The 13,489-nt window shown below is 39.6% G+C and overlaps 1 protein-coding gene across 1 annotated transcript in view; it reads right to left on the bottom strand.

Annotated features, from left to right (window-relative positions):
* SPAG6 (sperm associated antigen 6) overlaps positions 1 to 5,052 on the bottom strand; it is a 59,630-nt gene extending 54,578 nt beyond the window's left edge. The window contains exons 1-2 of the mRNA XM_065919557.1: positions 4,920 to 5,052; positions 4,736 to 4,831 (exon numbers count right to left, since the gene is read on the bottom strand). Coding sequence (XP_065775629.1) covers positions 4,736 to 4,831; positions 4,920 to 4,944 — 121 coding nt within the window. The 5' untranslated portion in view covers positions 4,945 to 5,052. The remainder of the gene's footprint in view (positions 1 to 4,735; positions 4,832 to 4,919) is intronic.
* Between the last annotated feature and the right edge of the window lie 8,437 nt (positions 5,053 to 13,489).

Here is a 13,489-nt window from a genome sequence, read left to right as displayed (position 1 = left end):
AGACTTCTTTGAGATTTAACCACAGTGAAGACGATACCTACTCTACTCACCTGAGCTGTTACAAGAATCTAATCTAAGAGATATGAAAACACTTAGAAAAATAATTACTCCTTCCTTATCCTCTTTAAACATGTTGAACATCTGCTCTATGATAAGCTAAGCATTATGTTAAGCATAGAACTTAACAGTTAGTAGAGAAAGCAGAAATTAAACTATTACAATTGTGATGACTATGAAAGAGAAATGTTAGAATCAGGAAAACATAAGAGACAACTCACTGGAAGGGCTCGAGGAAGGTCTCCCTGAGGAATCAACATCTAAATAGAGCTACAAAGAATGAGTAGGAATTAACTGGGCAAAAAAGTGTAGGAAAAAGTTCTAGTCAGAGGAGCAAAGGCCTTGAAAAAACATTCAAATGTAAAGTGTTTTTAGAAAACACTGAGATAACTTTTCAAGGCCATTTAATCTGTGACATTAAAATTTAACCCACACAATTTGCCATTTTAAGAACCTACTCTTTCAGGCTCATGTACTGCTTGGATTTTTTTTTTTTTTTCCAGTCATCCAGCTTTTCCTAGGAAAATAGTGAAATTCTAGTCCTGGTTGTATTATTTTCTACTTATGTACCAATGCTTAGATATCAAAACAGGAAATGTCCACATAGGAACAATGATTGGGGACATACAATAAAACTCTGAAAAACCTTGTTTATAGGACATACTAGGTGCATACAAATTCAGAATTTTTATAGTTCCCTGGAATATTTTCCACTTAAGTATATGTAAAAAGAAAAAATTAAAAACCTCTATCACTATCCTTCAAAAAAAAACAACTCTATCTCTATCCTTAAAAAAAGAAAAACACTCCCTCTGTCATTAATAAAAAGTGCCGTAATTATCATACATTCAGAACTATAAGGCTCCTTTTATATTGGAAAAACATCAAATTTAAAGAGCATAACTCATTAAGTTTTGTTTTTTGGTTGTTTTTTTTTATTAAGTTTTTTGAAATTGCTTTACTAATTATTTTTTCGGTTCTAAAATCCTTTAGAAAAGTAGTTTTTGTAGGAGACTCATGCTTCATGTATCTACCAGGATGTGTTTTCAATACATCATAAATGCCAGCTACAGGCCTTTCCTTCTCATAGAAACCGAAGTGCTAGATCATTAATCTGAAGATTTTCACCCTGTGCCAGACACATGTAATTTAAAATTTTATGTCTATATGCATTAATTATTATCTTGAATTATGAACCAAATAAACTGCCTCAATTTGTAAATTTGCTTCATACAGGTGCATATTTAAAGTGTTAGGCAAACTTTTCTATTCCTACTCTTTTGAAAATATGCATAACTTTTGATTTGCCATGTTTACCATTTGGATATAGGTTATAAGCAAAATATTACAAAGTATTATTTTAAACTTTACCCTTACTTTTCTTATGTAAATAGCTGCTTCAGAAGAAGTTTATTTAATGTAGCTAAGCAGTTTAAAAATCAAGTTCTTGGGGCTTTTATTAGCTTATTTTAAAAGACCTTCTAAACAACCAAAAAGTGGCCTGGCACTCCAGTATACCATAAAACATCTTTCTTATATTTTATAATTAAACAACCACTTCCAAATGCTGAAATTCTACAATTGGTACAAGTTACTATGTATTATCTCTATCACTGCAGTCAAGTGTTACTAATTATTCAAAGAGGGAAAGTATTCAAATTCATTTTTAAATACCTGTAAGATTTAAGGGTTCAGACATATAGGGTTTGAAAGTGTATAATGAGATTTTATAGCAAATTTTTAATGTTTTCATGTATGTTCTTTTGATTTAGAAAGAACAAAATCTCAAAGAGGAAAAAAATCCAGGTTACAGATACACTGTACACAGTTTTTATAGTAAGTCAGACCAATTTTTGTCCAAATACTCTGAAGAAGGTATCTTGCAACACTGTGTTTTAAAATTACTTTGGACATAATTAATAGAGCAAATTCTCTCACTGACACTTCAAAAACACAATGAAAAAGATCAGAGATTTTTAAATGAAATAAAACTTCATCGATAATTTTCACCTTTAAGGTTCCTTTCCTAGTCAATGGATTTAAAAATTCTTAACAAGTGAACTACTAATTTATCATGATGTCTATATGGAAACTTCTTTTCACATTATTTTGGACCCCCGATACATGTTTATTTAAACAGTTTATTAAGGGAGAAAAGTGAGAAAACAAAACTCTCCCAGGTATAAAGACTGTATATCAAAGTCAGGAATAAAATGTACTAGTATCTTATGTTACCAAAATGAATTCACTTGACTGGAAAAAAATTGATCAAAATATGTAATAATGTACACATATTGTGGCTCATTCAGACGCATCTTAAATCCATAGTGACTTTTGAAAAGGAAACCACTTAAATCTTTAAATGACTAATAAGAGCAGTTTTCACAACAAAGCTTACATTTTTATATTAAAAGGATAAATCTATTGGAATCTTCATTATCTGTCTCTATTTAAAGTTATTAAAGTGGTGCTTAAGTTGAATTTAGATAACATGAAGTATGTGAAAATAAGTTCCTCAGGGGAAAGAAAAACCTTACCATTCCATCCTAGACATCCTAGACACTCCTAGAAATACTGTTTAGCCAACTGTCTGGAGATCTCAAGGTCCAGTCAAGTTGACATAAAATTAACCATCACAGGCTATCACCAAGTGGAGATCATTTTAAACTGTTAAGCTATGTTACTTTTGTATTCCATTCTTTCCTAAGTCAGACTGTAAGTACAGTAGGTAGCTATTTAAGAATGTCATATCTAAGTTACTTATAGTTTGGTGATGACTTAGCCTGTTTGTATTGATTAAATTCCATAATATATTCTATAGTGTATACTTATGGGAAGAGATAATCTGTCACTCTTACATTAAACATGATATTCTGCATCTTAATAGTTATCTGTACAATCCATATTTCAGCTATCAAATTTCTAAAATAATGTCAATCATTTTCCCTTTTTAAGAAATCACGTTTTTGTTTAGCTGTATACATACTGTCCAAAAAATCAAGTATTTGTAAATAGCAAAAGTAGGACTGGAAGGAAAAAAAATTCCCTCAAAAAAGTGTGTTCAAAAAATGTAACATGCTCTAATAAAGTTAACATAGTCAGTGTATATGAAACACTGTATGTCCAGCACTGTGCTGGATACTTTGAGGGATATATGTGCGTGCCCACAAGCACACATATACACATGCAGAAGAAAGGAAATGAATCCACGTGAAACAACTGTAGAACGAAAGATAATCAGCTTTGAAAATTTCAAAACGGAGAAGGGATGAGTGGGTGCCCAAAGTTAGGGAAAAGAGGGAGGTAAGAGATCCTGTGGTGATAATCTCTGACTATAATGGTGATGGACACACACAGTATAAAATCATATAGACCTAAACACACACAAACACACACTAGTACAAGGAAAACTAGGGAAAACTAAAAAAAAAAAAAAACAAACCCAAAACCTGATGGATTGTTATCAATGCCAATATCCTGGATCACACTACAGTTTTGAGGCAACTGAGTTCTCTGTATTATTTCTTACCACTGCATGTGAATGTACACTTACCTCAAAATTAATAGCTTTTTAAAGTGATTATAAAATACACTTTCCCTATTCTAACTACACTCCTCCACCCTCCCCCCCCCCAATAAAAGCATGCAATGAATAAGCACCAGAATTCCTCCCACTGACAATAGAAATTGCCACCTAGTGTAGTACTAATTCCCCTCAAAGAAACTCAGAGTAAACAGTGTGTCTAAAATTCTTGCCCTGGAAATATGTTCTTACTTCTCTTCTAATTCCATGTTAATTTAAATGAGTTTTAAAGATCATAACCCATAAATTGAAGGTTTCTCATGACACAGCAGCAATAAAATGCTACCTTCAGGTGGTGGTGGAATCATCCTTAATCAGACACAGAGGATGGAGAGAGAGAAGGGACCACCATTATGTGAAAAGGTAAGGAGAAAATCACACACATAGCACACACATTCTTCCTCTGCCTGTAGAATCTACATAAGTTCGGATCAAGACGTGGAATACGAGCATCACTAGAGATTTCTCAAAGCTAGGTCTCTGCCTACTTGGAATCTCTTGGGAAAATATTCAAGCATATCTTTCTTTACTCTTTCACCAACACAAGGCGAGAAATAACGTTATCAACCGCTCTGGAATTCCTTTGGTGTGAGAAAGTCAAGTCGAAGGTGATCAAAGGCAGGGCATCCGGGAAAATGGGGCTGATTAGGGTAGATTCACGTTCACATAAAGTGACTTCCAGGCACTTCGTACGGTCTTGACTTTCAAATCTGACATTTGCCTAGTTGTGATAAAGATGGAAATAGGAATGCCTGGCCCCTCTCATACCCATCCGGAAACCTGACCCGCAAAGATCCGCAAAAGAGACCGAACACTTCTACCGCCTCCGCGGTGGACTGGAGGAACTTAGGGACGCCATCGTCCGTCCCCGCCCTGCAGCTCCCTGACAGCCCAGCCAGCGGGGGAGCGGGGAGACGGGGACTTGAGGCGAGGCCAGGGGACACTGGGCGACGAAAGGACTGGGGATATGGGGTGAGGGGCGAGGCTGAGAGGAGGGCCTGAGGCAACTAGGAATGGAGGTCTGGGGAGAGGACGGGGCTGCAAGGGAGGCAGGACCCGGGTGAGGAGCGACGCGGATGCAGGCTGAGGGCTCACCCGCGTTCTGCAGCGTCTCGATGTTCTGGGGTCTGGTCGCCAGCTCCGCCACCATCTGGACGAACTGGGTCCGGGCTTTCTGGTACTGCTCGAACACTGCGGGGAGAGGCATAGGCTGGAGGGCGCCTCGCACGGCCCTCGGGCTCCGCCGTCCTCCTTCCCCCGTCGGGGCGCCCGGGCCTACCTTGCAGCACCTGCCTTTGACTCATGGCGCCCGCGTCTCTGCGCCCGTCACCGGCTCGTCAGCGCCGGACTCGACAGCGCCGGGCCTGCGAGTCTACGGAGCAGGCAACCGCGGCTACAGCTCTGCCTCCGACGGCAACGGCTCTCTCTGTGTACCTGCGTCTCCCGGGCAACCGACCGGAACCGGAACGCGGCCGTCTCGCGGCAACCGCAGTCCCCAGCGTGACGTCACGGCGCGGTGCCTGGGCGCCCTGCGCGACCAGCGGTCGCAGGTGGGGAACTCCGGGTGCACGGCTCCCTGGACGCGCGGAGCTCGCCCGGCCGCCACGGGAGCCGTGCGCCGTCGAGGGTCACACCTTGTGGGCACAGGCGTCCGCCAGGAGGTCAGAGAACTTCACAAACCGAACCCAAACTTGACTGCAGCGGGGCGAGAGGGAGCCCCATGCGCCAAGGGAACTCGATCCTAGAGCGGCGAGACAGGCACACTGCCGCGATGGCGTCTCCTGGGCTTCGACAGTCGAGAGAAATCTCACATATGACACTGTGTTATCTGATAAATACATTACTGTCAGTGCTGCCTTCAAGTCAAATATTTCCCCCTTTAGTCCAGCTTTTATATACTGGGCATTTCAGGTTTGAGGATTCCTAGAGGGTCAGGATACCTAGGTTCATACACCTAATTATAATGTATTGAAAGCATTTAATTAGCAGTCCTAAAGATTCAATGAGAAAAGCAGACAAGGAAACAATATAAACGTCCTATCGTCCATGACTTTTCCAAATTACGACCAATTTTGCTGCTTCCTCATTTTTATGAGATTTTTAAAAACATTTTGTCTTTTAAATGCAGACTGCATTTGTTGCTGAAGGACGTTTCCAAAAGAAAAGGAGAGAGAATCTTTACCTGGAAAGTCTTGATTCAAACTATCATAATCAGACTTCTCTAGCTGACATAACTTTCTTACCCAGTTTCTTTTAACAAAAGTTAGGTAGTCTATCACTGGTTTCTAGTTGGTCTGAAAACTGTATACCAAATGTTTCAATGACAGGTGTCAACTTTAAATGTTCCTCCATCAGAAACTACAATTTCGCCAGATGTCAAGGGGATAGTCACAGCTGCTGCTGAGTAGTGCCAAGACAGGAAACCTCTTGATGTCTCTTCTTTAATAGAAGGAAACATGCAAATTTAGCTTGTTCTCATATTTGGGATAAGTCCTATATAATAATCTTTGAAATCTCACTCTGACTTGAGCTCTCTGATGAAGTCTTGGTATTTTCTGAAGCCCCAAATAGTTGTGGAATGGACCAGCAATCAGAAGAATAATAAGTATGTTCATTGGGATCCCTGCTACCCCCAGAACAGGTGCATGTCTTTTGCTTCGAAGTTCTGAAGCCAGTAATACCCACAATCCCTTTACTTAACCCTAAGACATAAAGTCTAACAGTGATTCCCATATTTCCCTAAGGAAACAGGTGTTTTAAAATTAAAGTTTTGGTGTGTACTAATTTAGAGATGGGAGGGGGACAGATTGGACAAATAATTAAAATAGCAAATAAACCTTCATTGTAATTTTATTTTCAGTTCCTTGTTGCATTATGAAAAAAAAAAATCCCCTTAAAACTAAAAGGTTCTATGTTTGGTTTCAGTCCTTTAACAATTCGAACTCCTAAGCGACTACAGCTGCCATTTTTAGTCATTGTTTTTAACTGTGTATTTTCCACTTTAAAAGCGTTAAGATAAGAGTCCAATAGTGGGGGAAAAAAATCTAAACCTGTAAACATGACAGTCTATTTATGGAACACTTCAAAGTTTGAAAAGTTAAATGGAGTATAAATTATTTTAACTATAGATTCTGAGTATTTGTCATTAACAGTGTCTGTGGTTTAAACTGTATTGTTGCTGATAAAACACAATATAGAATTCTTACTTTATATCTGAAATTGGACAAACTAAAGAAACTAGATCTTTGCTCTTTATTCTACTTTCTTTTTAGAAGTCTTTAAAATTAAATGGAAAAATGTAACATAGATTAATCAAAAAACAGAAAAGAATTGTTAGTAATTCAAATGTAAGATATGGCAAAAGTGGAAGATTACTTTTACTGACAGAAGTATAATTTCTGACCCACTTTTGAACTTACTAACTTTAAAATAAAATACCATTCTGTTTTATAATGTTAACTGTATGCCCCAAGATGACATACACACACCTCTAACAGTTAAGTAGTGAGAAAGAAAACTATTCAAAGGGATATTTCGATTTTAAAAAAAGAAAAGGTGCTATTAAGATTACTCTTCTAGTACCTGGTGACTTTAAATACAGATCTACAATGTACTTGACACAGTAAGCTATACATTTGATTGAGAATGAAACATATTATCTGAATTAACTTGCAAAAATGTTTCCATGAAAGATTTGTGTGGAAAACTTTGGCCCCTTTTGTATAAAGCTAATCACATGTAATTTTGAAATCATTTTTGCATCTAATTTCTCTTTTTATGAAAATGAGATTCAAAAAAGACAACATTCTAAACCCAGTTTAAAAATCCTGCTGTTTCTCTTGAAAAATCTGCTTTGGAAATTGAGAAAAACCCATTATCATGGGAATATATTCTACACATGCCTAGAAGAAATTTTACTAATTTTAACAGACATGTTCTTTTTTCAGTTTCTAGATGAATTTTTAAAGTTAAAGCTTTGTATGTGTTAATTAGATGTTAATTTGATATAATATCCACATTTTGTAAACTCCTTCTAGATAAATCAAGTGTATATATATATTTCTCTCCCAAGCCCAAAACATTAAATATCAGTGTCTACCACACACTACAAATAACAGAATGTACCTGTCTTCTAGAACATGAAATCTAGTGGGAGATAAAGACATCTGAAGAAAGTTTAATTCATTAAACAAGCATATACTGCAGTCTGCCCCGTTTTAAGGACTATAATTGCACTCAGTGCTGTAAGTGCTTTGGGAACAAAGAAGAGGGATTTAGGGTGACATAGGGGAAAAGGTGAGGATATCTAAACTATCACTTTAATAAAAGGTGTCTTGTTTTTAAGAAAAATTAGCTGGCTTTTACCTAGATATAATCGCCTTTCCTCCCCCCACCCCCACACCCCAGAAATTAAAAACACAATGGCAGTACTTAATATGCATTCATTTGGCAACTGCATGTAATTTTTCAAGTTATAAGAATACAACATTTTGCCACGTAAAATCTAAAATTAATAACTCCATATATACATACTTAAATGAAAAATAAAGGTATTACATACTCCATAACCAAGTTAGTTTTCTCAAAATATTATCTGTAATGATGAAACATATGACATCTTAAATGTTGCTCTGCTCCTCTTTTGAGAAAAAACCTCAGGAGTTTACGTTTGGTTTTCAGGAGACCAACCAGTTGTGCCATCAAGTTGGTCAGCAAAGCAGAAGAGACTTGGACACTTCCATCCAAGATGGGAAGATTAACATTTCTATGCAGGTGTTGTGCTTATGTCTTGTTTCCTATCATTTGCTTTTCAAGCCTTTTAAAGGCAACTCCTTATATTTTAAACTTTAAAGTTTTCACGTTTCTTTGTATTAAGGCCAATAAAATGTTTAAATATTTGACAGATTTTGCTGGCTCCAAAGTTCTAAAGATATGCCTGTAATGGCTTCCTTTTCCAGTGATTCAATGGATGCTGAGATTGAACTCGGCTTTTCCACTACCAAAGTAAACCATCATTAGGGGGAAATTCTATACACGAATAAGTTCACCTCCAAAATCACCATATAGCACAAAGTGATGAAATTGATGACGCTAACATTTGAAATACAGTGTAACACTTTCAAAGGCAATGAGACACCGCACAAAAGACAAATTATTGCTGCTATATGTGTGTGTGTTACGTGAACATCTTCTTTTAAAGACTTATGTGGGTTTTCCTTTACGACTGTACCCAAGCCCGGCACCACCAGATACCCTCTAGGCGCCTTGCCTTAGATGTCTGTCGGCCACTCCTTCTCAGCACTCCTCAGACCCCCCATCCCTTTAAAATCTTGGTGTTGTTGGACTCATCTCAAGCAAGGTCGGTACTATTCCTTTTCCATCTTTTTATTAGTACAGGACGCCAGAGACAAAAGATGGAAGATGCCACAATAGAAAAAAAAAAACCCCACAAAAGCCCTGGAGCCTCACCAAGCCCGCGTCTGGGCCAAGACCCATGAGAGGCGGTCACGCATCCCTCAGGTGCGGTCCTGTCAGGCCCGCCGCACTGGGAAGGTTCTGGACCGACGCCGCAAGGCTGGGCGCTGGCGGGTGTCCGCGCGCAATGGGCGTGAGATGCCCGGCTCGACGGCGCTGGCCCTGGCAGGCGACTGCGTTCAATGTGGACAGTGGGTGTCGGGGCCCCAGGGGAAGGAATGACGACGATGCTCCACAGATGTCCTCGGCTTTTCCTTTAGGCCAAAGTTTCTCAAACTCCCAACGGGCATCTCCGCGGACTCCCCGCGATTCTAAACCGGGGAGGGGGCGCATGAATCGGTTGGGGTCAGGCCGTCGTCTGAATCAGAAACCCGCGAGGCCCCTGCCGTGGGTTGCTGGGATGGGCCGAAAAGGGGGTGTGGGGGCGGCAGGGCCGGGAGAACCTTTGCGTGGAAAGGGCAGGGGCGCGCGGCCCGAGGGCTCGAGTGCGGAAGCGCAGCGCAGGCTCCGCACCTGCGGCGCCCCTCCCGCGGGGCCTGCGGGGGCGAGCTAGCGGGCAGGTCCCCGTTCAGACTGACTCGTGGCTCCGCGGGCCGCCGGCCTGGGGAGGGATCGGGAGGGAGAAGGGCCGTAGATGCCGCCGCCGGCGTCTGCTGGGGGAGGGTTGAAAGATGAAGAAGGCCCGAGTCCTTTCGCTTTGCTTCCCCCAGTCAGGCCTCCAGCAAGCACCGCAGCGCTGCGCGGGCTGTCGCGGAGAGGTCCCAGCGCGAGCCTCCCCACGGCGCGGCTGACCCGTGGGCCCCGGAGTGGTGCGGCCAACTCGCAGGGGCTAGCCAGATGTAGGCGGAGGCTGGAACCCCGGGAGCAGAGGCTCCGCAGCGCTGCGCAGTCAGAAAAGCTAGCGGCGGCCGCTCAGGTCGGCCCTGCTTCCCCTTTCTCCTGCCGGGACTTAAAAAAGAGAGCCCGCTTGGCTGGAGAGGGGGGATCCGACTCTCTTTGCCCCGAGTGGAGTGTGGGAATCCTACAACGCCTTAGATCGGCCAGCTTCCTAGACCCCGCGGTGCGGGCCGGATCCCGAAGGCGGGGTGAAGAGCCCAAAGCTTACTTTAAAAAAAAAAAAAAAAAATGGCGTCTCACTGCGCATGTGCAAGTCTTTAAAAAATTTTTTGACGTCATTTCGCTACATCAAATCCCAAGCCAAAATTTCTTGCTCATTGATTACACAGAAAAATAACCGTATGCTCTGATTCCTAGGAAATAGTGTAAAAGTACAATGAGAAGGTGTTTAAGGTTTCTGATTTCACAAAAATAGCCCAGGCTGTGTATCCACCCGGTCCTTCGGTTCCCCCCCACAGATTATCAGAGCCGAGAGGCAGCTCCGCTAAAATGTAGGCTAGACTTGGAAGTCTCAGTGGCACAGCTTCCCATTCTTTAAGTGGAAATACTTGCGCTATGATTTGCATCCTCCTTAGTCCAAGCAAGCTATGCAACTTCTGTCATCTTTTTAAAAAATATACATTTCAGAGGAAACACCTGAATATGGCTAAAGCTGTATTACTTCACCTCCTATTTCAATGTTACCTCATATTTATTTTTTAAAGCGAAGAATAAAGGTTCTTATATGGACATAAGAAAAAATTAATGACTACCTATATAAAGAAAATGCTAATGCCTTTCCCCTTAGTAAGACAGGAAATGAATTGTAAAGAAACACTTTTTATTCAAGAAGTGATTTCCCCCCCCCCCCCGTGAAATAATAATAATTGCCTATCATTTTGATTTTAAGTGAAGGGTGAAGGTCTTGGAAGTTTACAAAGTTTGTAATGTCGGTGTATTTATGGTCAAATTCCAAAGAATCAAATTTACTAAGACACTTTTGCCTTAGAGAATGCTTTGCAATACTAAGGACACCAAATGGAGACAAATTAAGATAGAGACTTCTTGTAGTACAACTGGATAAAAAAACACTGATTTTTTAAAATGTGATGCTTATACATTTGCTTTAGCTGTATGGCAAACATTTAACAGTGATACCAATTAAGATATCAATTTTCTTTCTTGGAAAGGGTATTCTCAGAACCCATTGCAGATTATCATAATATAATAGAATTGGTTGCACTAAGGTCTGTCTTTAAGTTTAGAAAGCCTATACAAATTGTGTGTATTAAAGTTCTTGAAAAAGCATTTCCTTAAGCCTATTTTAAAGGTTGCCTGTATTATTCTGTTGTAAACTTTATTCTAATGAATTTCCTTAGACGTCTTCTCCAAAGTGATCATTTTAATTGGTGACTAACTTGAGGAGCGTGATTATTTGGTAAAAGGGAGTGGGGTCCCTTGGATCTGGTAGCCTCTTTCTCACTAGAAAGTGATGGGATAGTTTAAAGAGAACCCAAATGAAAATATTTTAAGATAGCTGTCATGAGGCATATTTAGAAAGAAACAGCTGGAAAACACATTTTCCCAAGCTTACTCTAACTTCTTCAGTTACACTAGAAAACAAACTGTAATAAATCATGTTCAAAGAGAAAGCACTCTCCTGAGTTAATTACTGATAACATTAATTTTCTGATTCAGGAACAGCTAGATGTTTTCTAAACATCACTCAATTTCCCCAGCACCATTTATACTTAAGTATTTTGGATGAGTGTTTATTGAACTTAGGAGTTTTGTTCAGAAGGCTGAAAAGGAGTCAAAAATTGCATGGTAGGATTCTATAGAAATGTAACCAGTTCCAATAAAAAGTCCTCTGTGCAGAAGTACATTATGGAAATGACGTGGTTGTCAGACCTAATTGCTTGGTTTTTGAGTCCTTAGAAGAAATTCTACAGCCTTAGGGGGTGTAGACTCAAAAGCAGCAGCATTTCTGGTTTCAGTTTAAATAAAACAATGAAATCCATCATTATTCAAGTCAATAGCGATAATTCACATGAATATGAATGCACTTTGATCTTATCCTTCAATTCTTTGAAAGACACAGTCATAATGAAAAAGGGAGATAATCTCTTTAACTTGGTCCAAAGCAAGTTGTTGGAGCTTTTCTTTCTTGAAAGACCTAGAAAGGAACTTTTCACTAAAGCCTTGCTTTCCTATTTTTCAGGTGGTGGTGGGGGTGTTTGGGCAAGCTACAGGTCATCATGTTGCCTCTAGGAATCAAGTAGTGTTAACTTTCTTCTTTGAAGTAAACTGTCTGATATCATGAACTTGACATTTTCTGAAGCTTAAAGGTGAACCTCTGATAACATACCTAAGAGGCATTTTAGGAGACACGTTGATTTGAGTTTACTATCAGGTATGATTAAGACATATTAACTATTTTCAGTACGTTTTAAAGATTAAGTTAAACAGGCTATTTCACTGTGCATTGTCTTAGTAGATTTGCAGTATCCAATACTAGCCCCTTAAAGAGTTCCTGATGAACTGTGAAGACAGTTAATGCCATGCCTGTCCCGTATGAAAGTCACTTTAAAATATCCTCTTATGCCTGTTTAATCAATTTCCAGACACCTTTGGTGGGAAAATAGCAAAGTTGCAAGTTCTTGTCATTCTTAGAATTCTGGGAACATCTGTCAGATATTTTTTAATACAATCACCACATTTGAAATATAATTAGGTAAAAAATTATGCATGAGTGAGGATATCTGATTAGTACCACTAGCTTGGGAAATGTTTACCTTTTCATTGGAAAATGTTCACCTTTTCATTGAGTCCATGAATGATACCCAAGCTTTATAGTAGCTGTTAGTAAGTTTTATTTCTCATAAGGGTTGTTGAACTTCAGGAATCCTCTGGAAATTCAGTAAATATTTGTTGAGTTATGTTAAAAGGATCCTGGAGCATACAAAGATAAATAGGATAGGTGCTTGTCCTCAAGGAGCTTTAAACTTAATTTCAGCACATCTGTGACTTACATTAAATGTCAATCTAGGAAGAACACTCCACTAACTTAATGGCTTTTTAAAACTGGGACATTTGGTAAAAGCGATGAAATTTGGCAACGCACCTATTTCCTGGGTTATCCTACTAGCTTAATCAAGAGATTGTGTTGGATACTCTGAAGATTTTTCTTCAATAAAAACCTCTTTAAAACATTGACAAGAGTTCTTTAAAAAATTAAATCAATGTCCTAGAGCCACAGATATTAGAAAAGGCAGAAAGATTCCTAAGGGTTAATGTCAGTTGTTTTCTTTAAGCATCAGACCACTCAGTCCTCATTACCAAGGGCTGGTGTGGTTCATCAAATGAAATGAAGGAGGAAAAAAGTGCTCCATCCACTTCTGTAAAGGTATCTGGAGGTAATGTTTGAAAGTTATATTATGAATTTCATGCAAAATATTCTGGTAGACAAAGAAGAGAGAAGACGGTACGGTTTGCCTG

Source organism: Muntiacus reevesi, chromosome 2 (genome assembly GCF_963930625.1).
Source record: "Muntiacus reevesi chromosome 2, mMunRee1.1, whole genome shotgun sequence".
In the NCBI taxonomy this organism is placed as follows: domain Eukaryota; kingdom Metazoa; phylum Chordata; class Mammalia; order Artiodactyla; family Cervidae; genus Muntiacus; species Muntiacus reevesi.
Note: the sequence above shows the minus strand (reverse complement) of the source record. Positions and strands in the feature narration are given on the sequence as shown.